This window comes from Neomonachus schauinslandi, chromosome X, assembly GCF_002201575.2.
Source record: "Neomonachus schauinslandi chromosome X, ASM220157v2, whole genome shotgun sequence".
In the NCBI taxonomy this organism is placed as follows: domain Eukaryota; kingdom Metazoa; phylum Chordata; class Mammalia; order Carnivora; family Phocidae; genus Neomonachus; species Neomonachus schauinslandi.
The window spans coordinates 68,919,473-68,937,374 of record NC_058419.1 but is presented as its reverse complement, the minus strand read 5'-3'; the positions used below and the strand labels follow the sequence as shown (position 1 = coordinate 68,937,374).

The 17,902-nt window shown below is 41.2% G+C and overlaps 1 protein-coding gene across 1 annotated transcript in view; it reads right to left on the bottom strand.

Annotated features, from left to right (window-relative positions):
- The window catches only part of HDAC8 (histone deacetylase 8), a 215,038-nt gene that overhangs the window by 131,366 nt on the left and 65,770 nt on the right, over positions 1–17,902 (bottom strand). Inside the window, exons 6-7 of the mRNA XM_044911727.1 lie at positions 17,432–17,508; positions 16,724–16,832 (exon numbers count right to left, since the gene is read on the bottom strand). Of these exons, the coding sequence (XP_044767662.1) occupies positions 16,724–16,832; positions 17,432–17,508 (186 nt within the window). The remainder of the gene's footprint in view (positions 1–16,723; positions 16,833–17,431; positions 17,509–17,902) is intronic.

Below are 17,902 nucleotides of genomic sequence, written 5' to 3'. Positions count from 1 at the left end.
AGGAACTTTGTTTTCCACAGTGGTGGCACCAGTTCACATTCACATCAGCAATGTATGAGGGTTCCAATTCTTCCACATCTTCACCAATACTTGTTATTTTCTGTTTTGTTTGATTATAGCCAACTTAGTAGGTGTGAAGTAGTATCTCACGGTGGTTTTGATTTGTGTTTCACTAATGACTAATGATGTTGATTATCTTTCCATGTTCTTTTTGGCCATTGGTATATCTTCTTTAGAGCAATGCCTATGCAAGTCCTTTGCTCATTTTTATTTTTTATTTATTGATCTGACAGAGAGAGACACAGTGAGAGAGGGAACACAAGCAGGGGGAGGGGGAGAGGGAGAAGCAGACTCCTCACTGAGCAGGGCGTCCGACGTGGGGCTCGATCCCAGGGCCCTGGGATCATGACCTGAGCCGAGGGCAGATGCTTAACGACTGAGCCACCCAGGCACCCCCTTTGTTCATTTTAAAATCAGGCCATTTGTCTTCTTAATATTGAGTTGTAAGTATTTGTATATTCTAAATACAAGTCTCTTATCAGATACGTGATTTGCAGAATTTTTCTCCCATTCTATGGGTTGTCTTTCATTTTCTTGGTAGTGTCCTTTAGAAGCACAAGAGTTTTTTCATTTTGATGAAATCCAGTTTATCTATTTTTTCTTTGGTTACTTGTGCTTTTGGGTATTATATCTAAGAGAACATTTTCTAATTCAAGGTCATGAATATTTACATCCACGTTTTCTTCCAAGAATTTTGTAGTTTTATTTCTATCATTCAGACTATTTGGACATAAGTTTTGTATATGGTGTGAGGTAAAGGTCTAGATTCATTCTTTTGCATGTTGATATCCAGTTGTCCCAGCACCATTTATTGAAAAGGCTCTTCTTCCCCATTTGATTGTCTTGGCACTCTTTGGGTAAAATCCAAATGGGTAACATTGACTGTACAGATTTCTCGACTCTGAACTACATTCCGTTACTCTATATGTCTAACCTCAGGCCAGCACCACACTGTCTTGATTACAGTCGCTTTTTAGTAAGTTTTGAAGTTGGGAAGTTTAAGTCTTCCAGCCTTGTTCTTCCTTTTCAAGATTGTTGTAACCATTCTGGGTTGAATTTTCATATAAATTTTAGGATCAGCTTGGCAATCTCTACAATGTCAGCTGTGATTTACAGCTCCATTTTGACTGCCGCACCTGTCATCTTACCTCCTTCTCTATTCCTTGTCTCTGCTAATGATACCCCATCCTTTCAGTCACCTATGTTCAAAACCCTGAGGCTCTTTGTGATTCCTCCCTTTCCCTGCTCCTCTTCAGTTACTAGTCTTGCACCAATCTCTCTCCCATTCCTTCCTCTCCACTCTCACGGCAGTACTAACCCTTATGACCTCCTTTGTGGATTACATCAATAGCTTCCTAATTAATTTTCCTGTCTCAAGTCTCTTACCTCTCCAATCCATCATGCACACACTCTAACTACCATCAGATTAATTTTCCTTAGGGGTTGTTTTGATCAAGTCACCTCCTTACACAAAACCCTTCAACGTCCCTGTGTTGTCTTTAGATAGTGCTTAAAATTCTTAGCCTAAAATTTAAAGTCCTTCATGACCTGATTCCAGCCTACCTTTTTATCTTATTTTCCAATAACCCCTTAGCCCATATTATTCTGTAGGCAAACTAAACTGTCCATGGTTTACCCCAGTCACCTTGCCCAGAAAGTATGCTTTTTGTCATAAACTTCCGTGTGCCTGCAAGTCACCTTTCTACACATGTATATCATATTTACTCTTTAAAGGCTAGCTCACATTCCATCTCCTTCATGGATAAACACTGATAATAACAGCAGCTAACATTTACTGAGCACTTTAGTCAAAACATAGCACTGTTCTATGCCCTTTATATGTATTAGCTCATTTGACTCTCTTAACAATTTATCAGATAGGTATTGTTTTTAACTCTGTTTTATAGATGGGGAAACAGCAGCACAGAAGGGTTAAGAAATCTGTGCAAGATATGCAGCTATTAAGTGACAGAGCTGGGGTTTGAACGCAGGCATCCTGGCACCAGAGTCTGTGCTCTAAACTACTACAGGGTACCTGCTTCCATGACTTACTGAGCTGCTACCCATCAGGTACTTGTGCCAGCCACTTCACACACATTATTCTGTGTAACAGCAGCAGCAGCCACAGCATTATTATTTTGTTGAGTGTTAATCTTGCTGAGCAAGCTCTGATCGTATTATTCCCTCATTCTAAAATCTTCAGCAGCTCCCCAAATGCTTACAGAATATGGTACACATTTTCATAGCTAAGAATTCCAGCTCTTTCATGATGTGAGTCCCACGCACTTTTCCAATCTTCTTTGCAACTTGTCCCTCTCGTGCAGTTTACAGTCCAGCCAAACTAAACCAATGTTCTTTGTACATAGCTCAGCCTCTCCTGACTTTGATCTTTCTGTATCTTCTGTGTAGAAGATCCTTCCCTCCCTATAATCTATTTAAATTTGACCCAGATTTCATAAACACATACATATTCACACTTTGTAAAGATAATTAGCTACCCTTTAGAGCCCAGATCAAATGTTACCTCCTCAATTAAGTCTTTTTCTGAAGTATTTTCTCCCTTTGAGTAGCAATAGCATTTTATTTTTGACGGTTCTCATGACTTCCTACGTTTTATTTTATTTAACTGTTTGATTATGAGTACATATGTATATTCCTTTATGGATCTATAATGTCAAAATTTCCATTAACTTCCTTGCAGGTAGAATCAATACCTTATACATAGTAGGCATTCAATAAATAATCATTAAGTGAATAAATGAATAAACTATCACTCTAGATTGCTTTTGGGAAAGTTTCCCTAACCACTGTTAACAGTACTGTTTGCTACCCTGCAAATCATTAATTTTAGGTTTTGGAAAAGTCTAAAATCTCTTCCCCAGAAAGGAGGGGGGGTGGGAGGGGTAGGGAGGACGGACAGGCATCTCATTACACTACATTAGTAACTTCCCTAAAACACACATGATATTCATTTGAAAAGCAGTTTCTTGATAAGAAACCTAATCCTTCAGTATTTGGCAGTCTGGTTTTCAGACAAGGCTATGTAAATGAGGAAGAGGAGCTGTGGCAGTTGTTTCTACAGGCATTGATTTGAGGAAGGCTGTGGGTGCCTGAGGAGGATAAAAGCCAGGGGTGATGACATGAATGACGTTTTCGGATAAAAGGAAAAGCCCAAGAACCAAACTGTAGAGTTATCCTCCTTTCTCTTAGTCTATCAGGGTAGACCACAGTTGTCAATGGTGTGCCCTTGAGGTCATTCACTTGTGCCACTTTACCTCTAAATACCAGGGGCAGAACCTGGTTTGGTTTGGTTTGTTTGTTTTTAAATACTTAAAGTCCTAAAAGATTCAACTCGGGGCAATGGGATGCCAGAGAGATGGTGTTACAGTTACCCGTAATCAATGCTGATGGTAGGATCATGTAACCCAAATTTGTCATTCTAGCCAGACCTCTGATGGGGCAGGCTCATCTCCTGACTTTTTAAAAATTTTTTTAAAGATTTTATTTATTTGACAGAGAGAGACACAGCGAGAGAGGGAACACAAGCAAGGGGAGTGGGAGAGGGAGAAGCAGGCTTCCTGCCGAGCAGGAAGCCCGATGCGGGACTCAATCCCAGGACCCCGGGACCATGACCAGAGCCGAAGGCAGACGCTTAACCGACTGAGCCACCCAGGCGCCCACATCTCCTGACTTTTTAACTTGCAAACCAGCCTAGACCAGTCTTATCATCTTTATGTTTTCCAACAAGCACTCTCAGCATCCTCTAGAGACTTCCTCAAGACAGATTTAAAAAGGAGGAATTTGAAGTTGAAAAACCAAAAAGGGTAGAATGCAGAGGGAGAGAAGAGAGAAATATTTGTTACTAATGCTGTTCACTCCCCAAATCAGCCTGAGCAAAGTTATTGCCAGCAGTGAAGCCTTTTCTATAACATAAATTTTAAATCGATTGCATTGGATGGGACTCAGAGAGGGACTGTGTTAAGGACCCAAAGTATCACTAATCAAGTCCCAAATGGGAGCTCTTTAACTTTTCACAGGCATGTTTTCTCTAAATTCCCTCAATCCTATCTCAACTCAGGTACTGCTGACTCATTCTGCAAAAACTCAACCTGCCATGGATGCAGCATATGGTAAATGCCTCAGTGATTCCTGAATATTTTTTACAAATGGTTCAGGGATGCAGAGAATTGGGGTGGGGGACTCCCTGCAACGAGGATGATGTGTCATTTTGTTTGGGGCCATGGGTACCCCTTGGCCATATCCAGAAGACATCTAATTCCCTATTAAGTTTCTCTTTCTGCTTTTAGCATCAGACAAGCTGTGCTGGTTTCATTAACATCTTTAGTACAAACAAACAAAACAAAAAACCCGAAGTCACAAAATAAAACAAACCTCAAGCCCCGAAACCCCTAACTACTACCCCCAACAAACAATCAATCCTTACATCCCTTTGGCTGTTTTAATTTTCAAGATGCAGTTTCTTAACATTTTACATGGGCATCTCTTCTCTCATTGCTGAGTCTATTATATAGAAACATGAATTCTAATTGGCATTTCTTTCTTTACTACATGCCTTGTAGTAATTCTACTCATCAATTATATGTCATCTTGGCAACAGAAAGGGCTGTGCACTATTTTTACTTTATTATTACTTAATCTCTTTACCTCTTTGAAATAAACCATTCTCATTCTCACAGGAGCAAGTGAGTCATTCAGAATTAAAGGACCTTACCAGTGGCCCAGAGTGAATCGTGAGAGTTAGAATTAGAACACTAATTCTAAATCGAATCCAGTGCTCTTTTCACTCAACCCTAGTGCTCTTTAGCTCCTCTTATTCTGAAAGGCCAGAGGCCCTAGCAAACAGAGTGTGTATTATTGGGCAGGGGGAAGAGGCAGGCTGGTTTGGAGAGCTAAGCTGGAACAAATAAACAAAAAACTCAAACAAAACCGAAATGGAAGAAGACTTAAAGAATATGAACCCTAAGGCTAGATGTATACGAATCAGCTCTTTATTTCCTTTCAGGTAGGACATGTCACTGCTCTGTAACCACCAAGACCACTCACATAGCATAGATGGCATTCAGCTCTATGTCACATTATTTGGGTATAGGTCTCATCCATCCTCTCTGCGGCCTCCGCGGCACAGGGTTCAGGGAGAACACTGCACTTGGGCTCAAAGTGCTTGCAACAGCAACTTGGACAAATCACTTCACTTCTCTGAACCTCAGTTTCCTTCTCTGTAAAACCAAGAAGAGTATTTTCTCCCTCCCAGGGTTGTTGTGAGGATTAAATGATAGAACATTTACAGAAGTCTTCTCCCAGCACCAGGCCCATTATAAGCGCTCCCTAATGCTGAATGAGTAAATGAATGGCCTGAAGTCAGGCCCTTTGAGTGCTATGCTAATTCTTTCAGCCCACTATGATACTGTGGAGTTCAACACAGCGCACCATGGCAGTGACTTCCCAAATAGTACTCTAATGTTCCCCAAAGGCAGAGAGCAATTTCATAGTGTCACTGCCCGGTTATACCTGTTCTGGGAATACAGTAATTCCTTTTCCAGTGCTGCCAATCTACTACCTTTCACCAAACACAAAATTCCCTTTAAGAAGGGGCAGAAACACAAATGCCTTTCTGTTAGATAGAGGTTGGGAGAATATATTATTAAAATTGAAACCGACTTCTCTGATTTCTTGGGCAAAAAATCAGATTGGAAGCCAAACAGCTATTTGGCCTTTGCAGACCCTGGATAGTGATGCCCTTGGGGGAAAGGAGAGAGCTGGAATCATTCCAAACTGTAGTTGCAACGTTTGTGTGTATATTTACTGCTGGTGCTTATGCAAAGCCTTGCAGACTTTACGATTTACCTAGAGCGTAGTTTAATAAGTACAGGTAGAAATATAGGCCCGTACCTCTGTTTCTCATTTCCTAACCATATTTTTTACCTTCCCTATGTACGTGACACTTCTTTTTCAATTCGACTGCTCTGATTTTCAAACTTAGGTAGAAAATAATGATTTGTTAACAATAAACATGCCCCTAGCTTTTCCCTCACTCTTCTTTACTAAGGAGGGCCTCCCTAAGATTCAAAGACAAAATCCTGCCATATAGTTAGCACCTGGTGCAGCTCATCAAAATAAAATATCATTTCCCAGATGACTGGAAATTTCTGCAATGCCGTCACACAATGAGGTGTGTAAGAAAGAGTTTGGGGATTGATTTTCATCATTAACTTGATATTGCATGGTTTTTGTGGGACTTAAAAAGAAATGCGTTTTTATGACTTTTAAGCACTGCACATAGAATAACTCCAACTCATCATATTTTAACAGTTATTTTTCTGGGGCAGGATGTATTTTAAACATGCCTATGTTGGAGTGTCTGGTGGATCATTTAGGATCAGTGTCCTGTTGCTTGATGAAATCCAGATCACTTCAATGAAATCCAGATGGGGAAACTGGGTCTCTGGCAATGGCCGCCAGATCTTCTCCATATGAAATCTCTCTAGTCTGTATGCAAATTCAAAACTCCATATCCTGGAAATCCCAAACCAATCAAGTGGCGCTCCGCTTCTTAGTTACTGGACTAAACACAGGGAAGCGATTCATTCTTCCCCGAGGAAATAAGCATGTCTTACATACATCTATCTTGGCACAAAAAGGGCTGGCTAAGCAAATTAATAGTGTAAACAGGATTGCACTGGGGAATGTTTGTCCTACTTAGGAGAATAAACTTTTTGTGCACTTTGTGCACATCCACTTACATACAAATAATTGATATGCTAATTACCAATGATTCTTAAAGCTCCTTCCCCGAGGTGCTGTATGATGCTGTTAGTCTAGGCTGAATTACTACCATGTCCAGTGCTTGCAAGTAATAAAAATGCATTAAAAAATATTCCATGATTCAGACTGACTTTCCTCTCATTAGGCTGAGTTACTGAGGCTTGCCTATATTTAAATGGAAGAGATATTTTTCTACTTTCATTCCTAATATATTTAAGATGTCCCCCCACCCCTACTGCTACATCCCTTGCCTTTCTCTTTGGGATTCTTCTGCTTGGAGTGGGCACACATAAACCCCTTTCCCTCCGGCTCACTCCTCAGCGGCACCTGCGTAGTCTCTAGGCAAACACGTTGCCTTTAGTGCCCGGCACACACACACACACACACACACACACACACACACACGTACCCTTTCACTTGTTAACTCAGTGGCTGCTTGTTCAGTATGGTTTTTTCTTTTTTCTTTTTTAAAATTTTATTATGTTATGTTAGTCACCATACAATATACCATTGGTTTTTGATGGGGTGATCCACGATCCATTGTTTTCGTGTAACACCCAGTGCTCCATGCAGTACATGCCCTCCTTAATACCCATCACCGGGCTAACCAATCCCCCCTCCCCCCTCCCCTCTAGAACCCTGTTTGTTTCTCAGGTCCATAGTCTCTCATGGTTCATCTCTCCTTCCGATTTCCCTCCCTTCATTTTTCCCTTCCTTCTCCTAATGTCCTCCATGCTATTCCTTATGTTCCACAAATTAGTGAAACCATATGATAATGACTTTCTCTGCTTGACTTATTTCACTTAGCATAATCTCCTCCAGTCCCATCCATGTTGATGTAAAAGTTGGGTATTCATCCTTTCTGATGGCTGAGTCATAGTCCATTGTATATATGGACCACATCTTCTTGATCCATTCATCTGTTGAAGGGCATCTCGGGTCTTTCCACAGTTTGGCTATTGCGGACATTGCTGCTATGAACGTTGGGGTGCATATGGCCCTTCTTTTCACTATATCTGTGTCTTTGGGGTAAATATGCAGGAGTGCAATTGCTGGGTTATAGGGGTCTGTTCTTTGGTCCTTCTTTGGAGACCAGTGGGTATGCCTCTTTCCTGATAGTGCAGTGGGTAACAGTGCACAGAGAGCAGAGCTCAGCCCAACTTAGCATCGGGCCTTTTTGTCAGGTGGGGGACACCAGACCTGACTTAATCTCTGTACGGTCCATGTCAACAGAATACACCGAGGCAGCTCATCAGTGCTGGCAGCTGCTGGGTGGAACAGCAGTGTCAGGCGCGGTCATGCAAAGCTATAACATGTGAAAGCAAAGCCTAAAGGGTAGTTTTTCTTGGCTTGACTGAAGGGACAGAGCAGTGATAAGATAACATCAGAGGGGGGAGACTTGGGATGGGGGTAGGGGATACATCGTGGATAGCAGCTGAGAGGGGTAATATGAGTTTGATGTCAGAACATTCTATCAAGTACAGATATGGTCAATTTTAGAATTCTTTTCAGAGCAGCCCTGCACGAAAGGGTATAATTTCCAAGATTTCCATTTATGAGCATGGTCTTCCTGTCTCTGGATAGTTTCAGAGCATGTTCTAGCATCAGAACCTATTAAACTGCTGTGGAAGAATCAGGTCACTTTCTCCAGGGCATAAAGATCATTCAGCACTAAGAAGAGAGAAGGAAAGGTGCACACCGGACTGGCAGAACCAACCCACAGAATTCCAGATTGGCCTCCTTGACTTAAATGAAAAAAATATCACCTGTGAAGACTGCTGGAGTAGGGGGCTGTCATGGAGTCAGGGCTACTTGGTGCAGGAGTTTAGGAACTCCTGGTCATGAAAGACACTGGCCAAGAGGGAGAGGAGACGAATATAAGAACTGTCCCTCTAACCACCTGGATTGATTGATTTATTTAGATTTATTTATTTTTAAAAAGATTTTATTTATTTATTGGTCAGAGAGAGAGAGAGAGAGAAAGAGAGAACACAAGCAGGGGGAGCGGCAGGCTGAGGGAGAAGTAGGCTCCCCTCCGAGCAGGGAGCCCGATGTGGGGCTCGATCCCAGGACCCCGGGATCATGACCTGAGCCGAAGGCAGACGCTTAACTGAGCCACCAAGGTGCCCCTAAGCACCTGGATTTAAAGCTCAAAGGATCAGAGAGGGGAAAAAAAAAACCAATTCTCCACTGCAACCCTAACTAAGTACTGGGGACAGGCAGGGTGAGCTCACTGACAGAGGGTACAGGACAATTTAGATAATTGAGGTCAGTATCCTCCCTCCAAATTATCCTATATTCATAGGCACTTGATATCTTTTGAATGTAATATCATAAAAGACACATCAAACTAGGAACAATAAACGAATGGCCCATTTTGGCCTCATTTTCACCTGTGGCTAATGTTAATAGCAAATTTAATCAGTGTCTGAGTCATCCCTCTTCCAGAAACAATAGGCAATTTTACATCTGCCATACCACACATAGAGGCAGGATAGAAGTTTACCAAATAGACCCAAAGCATTTAATGCAAATATCTTACTCATAGAGGGCTGAGATCAAAGTGTAAGGCTTAGAAATGAAGTAGCAGATTCTGTTGCCTTTATCACTGGGCCAAAGTGAGCTAGGGATGATCAGGGTGGTGAAGCCATGACCCAGCTGAAGTGGGGGAGAAAAATTTTGTAAAGAATTTTTACCAGCTCTCAGATTGTGATAAAAATGTAAGGCTATCTGAATATCTGTTCTTTTTTTTTTTTTTTTTTTTAAGATTTTATTTATTTATTTGAGAGAGAGAGAATGAGAGAGAGAGAACACCTGAGAGGGGATAGGGTCAGAGGACGAAGCAGACTCCCTGCCGAGCAGGAAGCCCGATGCAGGACTCCATCCAGGGACTCCAGGATCATGACCTGAGCCGAAGGCAGTCGCTTAACCAACTGAGCCACCCAGGCGCCCCTGAATATCTGTTCTTAAATGCAGATTTCTAGAGGATTCTTCCCTTCTCATCAATTGAAAGAGAATTTCAAAATATTTGTATTGCTTAAAATATTTATGTATGAACACGTACTTGTATAGCTTTTGCCACATCACCAAGCCCAGAGCAGTAGGCTGTAATTGTTGGGTTCTCTTTCACTGAGAATCTATCTACCTGATTGTAAAATTGAATGATAAGGAGTTTGGAGTCCCAAGTGGAAGATAAATTCTAGATGATTTATCATTACAATGAAAGAAAAACCTATCATCATTAAAACATCTCTTCTTTAAATATTAACATTAAAAGTCAATAGTGAATGGAAACATTTCACTTAAATGTCCTTTAGCGATGTCTCTTGGTTCTCATTTTATTCCATCGGTATGGATGAATGGCTGATAGCACAGATGAAGAATCTCCACCCTACATGTAGATAGGGCCTTCTGCCAGGACCAAGAGATGATATAAATTATGCCTACAGTTGCAAAAATGCATAATGTTAAAAGTCTTTAGCAATACCAATCTAAAGAAAAACACACGTGAAACGGATATAATTCCACGAGAAGACCTCTATAAAATGACATGTGACACTCTTTACTTTTCTAAAGCAGAAAGTCAGGATTTTCTCCATTGAAAATAAAGGAAAAAGCAGATTTATACAATCTCCATGTTTCCAAACTTTAATTAGGAATTTAAAACCCAAGAAGTAAAATCTGGCAATAGTTATTCTTGTTTTCTATCCATAAAATTACAAATGAATTCCTCAGGATCAGGAGATTCTATTTTCCCCCAAAAAACCCAAGTTGCACTTTCACAAACATAAACACGACGAATTATGTATACTATAAATCATGTGGCTCATATGCATAAACTTAAACGGTTTCTTTTTAAAGAAGTTTTCTGTAATCCCCTGAGATAAAATTTTCCAAGAAGTCTTGGGGATGGTATTTTTGCCTTGTGAAAAAAAATTCATACTTGTAGGTGACACTTCGGGGACATGGTAGCTGATGGTTAACAGGCAGACAGATGTGGATTTAAACTCTGGCTTCACCACTTACTGGTTGTGTGACCTGAAGCAAATCAACTTTTCTTTTTTTTTTTTTTTTAAAGATTTTATTTATTTATTTATTAGAGAGCGAGCGAGAGAGAAACAGCATGAGAGAGGAGAGGGTCAGAAGGAGAAGCAGGCTCCTTGCTGAGCCGGGAGCCCGATGCGGGACTCGATCCCAGGACCCCGGGATCATGACCTGAGCCGAAGGCAGTCGCTTAACCAACTGAGCCACCCAGGCGCCCGCAAATCAACTTTTCTAAGCTCTAGTTTTCTCATTTGTAAGATGGGAATTAGAATACCCACCTTTGTAGGCATTGTAGATTATATGTTGCTATAAGGATCAAATGAGAAGGATCAAATAAATGTTTCGTGCAATTCCTGACATAGGCAAGTGCTCCCTTGGAGCTATGCTCCAGGGTGGGAGCCTAATCCGTCTTGTTTACCACCGTCAGTACCTAGATACGGTGCTGGCATAAAGCAGATGCTCAACAGATATTTGCTGAATGAATGAATAAAACCGTGTTATTATACTTAAACATACACAAATCCCCTACTTGCATGGTAGCTCCCCCACTTTACTTTTTTAATATTTTTAAAAATCTTGTAAGATGACTTGAGGTGCTCAGTTCTTTCGTAGGGAGGTCAGAGTGGCTTCAGAGAGGTGAATTCTGGCTCACACAATAAACATAAACTACTGAGACATTACATTAAGTATTAGTGATGCTTTTTTCTTTTCCTTGTTGGATAGCCGTGGAGCTCAGTATAGATGGACAAAAGGAATTCCCCAAAGGAATAAAAACTTAGGCTTAGGGACGCCTGGGTGGCTCAGTCGATTAGGCATCTGACTTCAGCTCAGGTCATGATCCCAGGGTCCTGGGATCGAGCCCCGTATCGGGCTCCCTGCTCAGTGGGGAGCCTGCTTCTCCCTCTCCCTCTGCCTGCCGCTCTGCCTACTTGTGCTCTCTATCTCTGTGAAATAAATAAAAAAAATAAAATCTTAAAAAAAACCTTCGGCTTAAATGAGCTCTTCCTTTAATGAGCTTGCTGTTGCCCTAGAGAACAAGTTCTTTCTGGGTAGTTTACTCTGGTTAGCCCATGCACAGGACAATTAACATTTGCAGTTAGCAGTTGAAGAGTTATAAAAAATTATTTACAATAGAGTAGTATAATATTTCTCTCATAAAAGAAAGGAGGAAAATATTAAGGTTTTTTTTTTTTCACTTCAGGAATCTTTAAATTTTTCTTTAGGTCAGTGGTCTTTGAGGGGTAAGAAAGGTTTCTTTCAATTTTGAGCTACAGAAGATAAGCCACAGGACTCAAGTTAAATAGGCCAAGGACTGAATACAGGTAGATTTTTACTTTAATAAACTACTATTAGGAACCCTAGTTCAGCAGAATGAGATTATTTCCTTGGTTGGGTTGATAGCTCTTATGAGCAAAGTTTTGCATATGTGGATATAAAGACTGCTATTGCATGAAAAGTCCTGTTTAATAGAGCCTTTCATTAGTCCTGTTCATTGTGAAGTTTGTTTAACAATGTGTTTTTCTTTCGGTGAAATATTTATGCAGTGTCTGTACTTAATTATCTTACCAAGTTAATAGTTGAATATTGTTAATAAAATGTGAGGGTGTTTTTTCCAAAATGTTGAACTGTCAACTTCAATATATTTTGTATCCATACACACTATATATATATATATATATATATATATATATATAGCTTTCCTATGAGGTATATACTAATTGGATATTTAGTAAAGGCTGTTTTTTGGCTGTTAGAGCTATAAAATGATAGGTAGGATAAAAACTAAGAAGTTTAAGTACAACCCTGAATTTCTTCTTCAAACTACACATATGTCATAACAGTTCACAGTGGGCAAGTGGTTTGGTCATTTTGCAAGATTTGAGGTTTCAGAGCAGTACCCTACTATTTATCAAAACCTCTCTTGAACCCACAGCAAGGAAGTACGTGTCATTCTCCTTCTGTCCCATAGTCTTTAACTATAAATGCTCCCAAAGTCATCAACGCAATGTTTTAGGTAATAGCTTAAACATTATTAAGACTATCTCATTGCATTCAGATGCAGTTAGAGAGCAAGAACAAGTTAAACATAGGCAGAGCAGTATTTCCTCCTTCAGATGACATAGCTTGGAAACCAGCAAAACCCTCCCTTTGGCAAAACAGCCTTCCTCTTCCAGCAAACTGTGTGTATGTGTGCATGTGGCCAAGGAGGGGGAGTGGGCTTTCATGTAAATCAAGAATATAACCATCGTCTCTATACTGGGCCCACAGCTTCTATCTGAAGGAGGAGGTGTGCTTACAAGAATGATGTTGATATTCCTTTATGCTAGTTAAAACAGGGTTCTACTTATAATAGCAACTCTAGTAGCTCCCATGAAAATTATGGGAAGCTTTTGGGAATCAGTGACCCTTGCCCTTCCAAATGAGTATTGAATGACCTAGGTATCTCTGACTGAGATTATCTTGCATATAAAATGGAACCCAAGGTCTTTTGGTGCTGAAAATGTCTATGTAGATTCCTTATCTAGTCTATTAAAAAAAAAAAACCCTAAGGCCCCCCCCCCCGTTTTTTAAATTAAATTAAGAGGGTGTGCTCGGGGTGCCTGGGTGACTCAGTCGGTTAAGTGTCTGCCTTTGGCTCAGGTCATGATCCTGGGGTCCTGGGATTGAGCCCCACGGCAGGCTCCCCACTCAGCGGGGAATCTGCTTCTCTTTCTCCCTCTGCCCCTCCTCCCGCTTGTGCTCTCTCTCCCTCTCTCTCTTTCTCTCAAATAAATAAAATCTTAAAAAAAAAAAAGAGGGTGTGCTCAACCTTAAGATGAAATCATTAAGTCAGACTAGCTGGCAAAGTCAAAAATGCTATAGCAGAGGAAAAAGCCATACAGGAAGAAAGGATAGTAAAGGAAAAAGGACTCATGAATCCCACAGGGAGAGGCAGTTCAGGAGCAAACTAGAAATTGAGTGGCAAACGAAAATTAGAGCATCTTTTAGGTGAACCAGTAATAAGAGATCTTTTATTTACCAGAGGTAAGGAGCGAGCCAGAAAATCAGTGGGCTCATGGAACACGAAGGATTAAAAGGAGACAGCAGGACTTTTTTACATGAGTAAGCCATTCCTGTGTTGACTATATCTTTTGAGGTAGGCAGATGGGTCAGCGAGCATAATGGAAAAAGGGCAAGAGACTCTGCTCCCCAGCAACAAACTACAAGCAGTCAAAAACATAATGACTGGACCTAAGTGATATAGTTACCAGGGCTGAACCTCTGCAAAACTATTTAGTTGGCAAAGATTGTTTTGGTTTTTTGTGCCTCTTTCCCTCTACTGCTCCACTAACCCAATTCTTGCTCCTCTGAATGCTCAGGGTGCTCGTGCTCTTAAGCCTTTCAAAACTTGCTATGGAGAAAGCATACGTCTCTGGCAGAGTGAAAGTTAGGAGGAGGGGTTGTGGCAAAATTCCACTTTAAAAACCTATTTCTCATTGTAGAATAAAACTATATTTCCTGTTAAAGGAATTTCAGGCAACAGATGGGAGAGGTGTTTGGGTCAGGAAGCCTTCCTGGCACCCTTGGAATCAGAAGTGCCTTCACATAACGCCTTGACCAGACTTGACTTCTGAAAGAAATCAAAGGGGACAATTATTGTACCTCTCATGAAAACCTGGAACCTGTTATTCTGGATGATCACTGTGTAGATTGGTGGTGTGCCTCCATGACGCAAAAGGGGCCCTGGGAACTATAAGGTGATGAGTGTCTGGTACTTTAGTAAGCAAGCTGGGAGAATCTTTAATCAGTGCTGGCCTCCTGTACACTAGGGTGGGGGCTGCAACATGATTTCTGTAAAGGGAAATCATATATGTGATCGCCTGTGGATCTTTTCTTTGGGGCTAAATTCACTTTTTATTTATTATTTATTTTATTTTTATTATTTATTTTTAAAAAGATTTTATTTATTTATTTGACAGAGAGATAGACAGCCAGAGAGCACAAGTGGAGGGAATGGTAGAGGGAGAGGAAGAAGCAGGCTCCCCACCGAGTAGGGAACCCAATGCGGGGCTCGATCCCAGGCCCCTGGGATCATGACCTGAGCTGAAGGTAGACGCCCAACCAACTGAGCCACCCAGGTGTCCACTAAATTCACTTTTTAAATGCTTCTAATTAAGTCTGATACCGAATCTATATTGAAACAGGAATTACTATGGGATTAAACATTTTTTTTTTTTGTCCTGTAGTAGGAACTGGTTGAGAGAGAGAGAGAGAGAGAGAGAGAGAGAGAGAGAGAAAATATAAGGGAGAAACAGACATTATGCTCACGGAAGGAGGGTGAGTAGTAGATTTCCTTGGGAGTGGGCACTCCCCAGGTCGGCAGAGAATACTCAGCTTTTCTAGTCAGTGAAATGCCAGAATGATGGGGGATAAAGGTAGATCTCCAGAGGGTTTTATGATTGGCAGATGGGCTTCAATAGGGGCATGTGTAAGGTAATTTATTTAGGGAAGGCCAGGTACTACAAACTCTCCCTGCAGGATGATGGGTGCTGACTTTTCAATTAAGGCCCAGGAAAAAGCAAGCTCTAGGAAACCCTGTGGAGAGAGCACTGAAGAGAAAAACCGAGTTTCTTGCCATGGTAAAAAAAAAAAAAAAAAAAAAAGGACAGCAAAATGTTGAACACTCTCGAGAAGGGGATTAAAAGAAAAAATAATTCTCCTTTTACACAGAACCACAGGATATCTTCATTGGTAAAGTTACATAAGCAGCTCTGATCTGCACATCTCAAGAAGGACAGAACAGAGCCTGAGGGGAACAAAGAAAGGCAATTAAAACCATCAATGGCAGGCTCCAAAAATAAAGGCCTTTTCAGTCTGACAATACAGAGGTAGCCAGGGGACATGATCAAGACCACGAAGAGGCTAGAGCTGCTGCATGATGACTTGGCTTGCCAAATCTCTTGAGCTAAGAGGCACCTTTGAAGCATCAAGTTTTTATTTTTTAATACTTCTGCTTTGTTTATACAACCGCTGGTGATGATGGCCAACGTGGGCTCCTTTGGGGAGTCCCCGTTTCCACCAGAGGGTGGGCGAAATCTGAGCTGAGTGGGCTAGGAATCAAAAGCACCTCCATCCCCATTACTTACCTTAAGTAATGTTGACTTGCTGACTTCTAGTCAGACTTACTTTCTCTACTGCCGATGTCAGCAGTGAATTTGTACCTGACCAATCGCAATTTTTATGCATATGAGTTTACCCCTCCCCCCCACCCCGTTCTGTAGGGCTTTTCAGTCCCAATGGTCTACTCGTCCTCATTGGCACCAAACTGTCTTCCTAGAAGCGGCTGTAATTTGATCCTTAACCACAGTGTAAAAAGAACAGATTTCTGACCCCAATTGTAACGCAAAGGACAGAACTCAAGAACTCGTAATGAAGAACTTTCTAATATTCACACCAGTGGGTGGAAGCAGATCTCCATAATGGGAAGCGGAAATGAACCCTCGCAGGCTAATGGAATGAAATACATGCAGGTTTTGGCTAAGAAAGTAGCAGACAAGGGATAACCCAGGCCAGCTCAGAAGCTCTGCTCTTGGAATGACCTTAATCAGATGGGGCAGCAGGTAAGATCAAACCAAGAGTGTGGCTCTGTTCTAAACGCTCAGCTCTCCTAAACAAGTGATGGCAACCTGATCAATTAAGTACAACGATCAGTGTACAAAAGCTACATAGGTATACAGTGGCTCTTTTTTTTTTCCCCCAAATTGTTCCTTGACAACAAGAATTCTGTAAGACTGGGGGTCCTTTCATCCTACAGAAATGCAATCCACTTGTTACTGGCCCAGTGTTACTGCCATACCTTTCACAGATGTGGTAATACTTCTCATCCTGTATGCCATCCTGAATGGGCACATTTACACTGTAGTACCGCCCCTTCCCTAGGCCAACATCAGACACGTCACCTGTTCCTGTGAAAGAGAGGAGCACCAGGAACAGTTTTAAGAACACAAGCATTAGAAAACTTGAAGGATTCTCTGATAGGACTTCAGGACAGTAAAAGGTCAAGTAGAAGAACGGTCCTGGATTAGCGATGATTTCTGAGGGAATGAAATTAAGAAAAATAATACAGAGAAGTAACTGCTGTAAACAATGTTGGGGAAAGAGGAAAACCATAAGAAAATGGAAAAACCTTAGTTTCCACTTGGCTAGATCAAATTAAAGAACAGAAAAAGGTGAACTGCTTTGCTTGACTTTCCATATGTCTTGGATTGATATAATATTAGTATATCATTGTACTTATCAGGACGTTAGGAGTTACAAAGGGTATCTGATAGGACAGGAAGTATAAGTGAGCTGTCTATTGACAGTCCATAAAAGTCATCTGGAGAAACAGTAGTTCGTTCCTCCTATCATTGTCGCCTGAAATGACCTGTGTTAAAATGTTGCACAGAGTAACACCAATAAAGTACCAACAGCATGGAACTATCTAAATATGAAACATAAGCATGTATAGAAGAGCTGTAGCATGTCTTCTTCAAATGTAATACTGAGCACACAGATTACTTGCCTGGGAAAAATCCCGGGGAGAATTTGTGCAGGGACACTGTCATGACTTTGGAGGTGAAACTGAAGTCATTTTTTTTACTCATCAGAGGAAAAAAAAAAAAAAAACAGCAGAAGAATCACTTTATATATGCAACTCCCATTTGCAACAACTGAAATGCTAGGAAGCAGCTGTGGGAAGTAAGAGGGAGGATAGCAATAATAAAGCTAACAAGCTGAGGAATAAAAGGAACAAGACCCTCCAGTCTTTGATCTCTGTTGTTATAGGATGAGGTAGAACTCTGGTCCCAAGTGAAGTTTTGGGGTTCCTTTTCAAATGCACGGCAAGTTATAACTTGACTTGCCCTTTCCAAGCAACGGGATGTCCAGGCTCCCTTAGACAACCTCTTCTAGGACGCCTGGGGGGCTCAGACGGTTAAGCGGCTGCCTTCGGCTCAGGTCATGATCCCGGGGTCCTGGGATTGAGCCCTGCGTT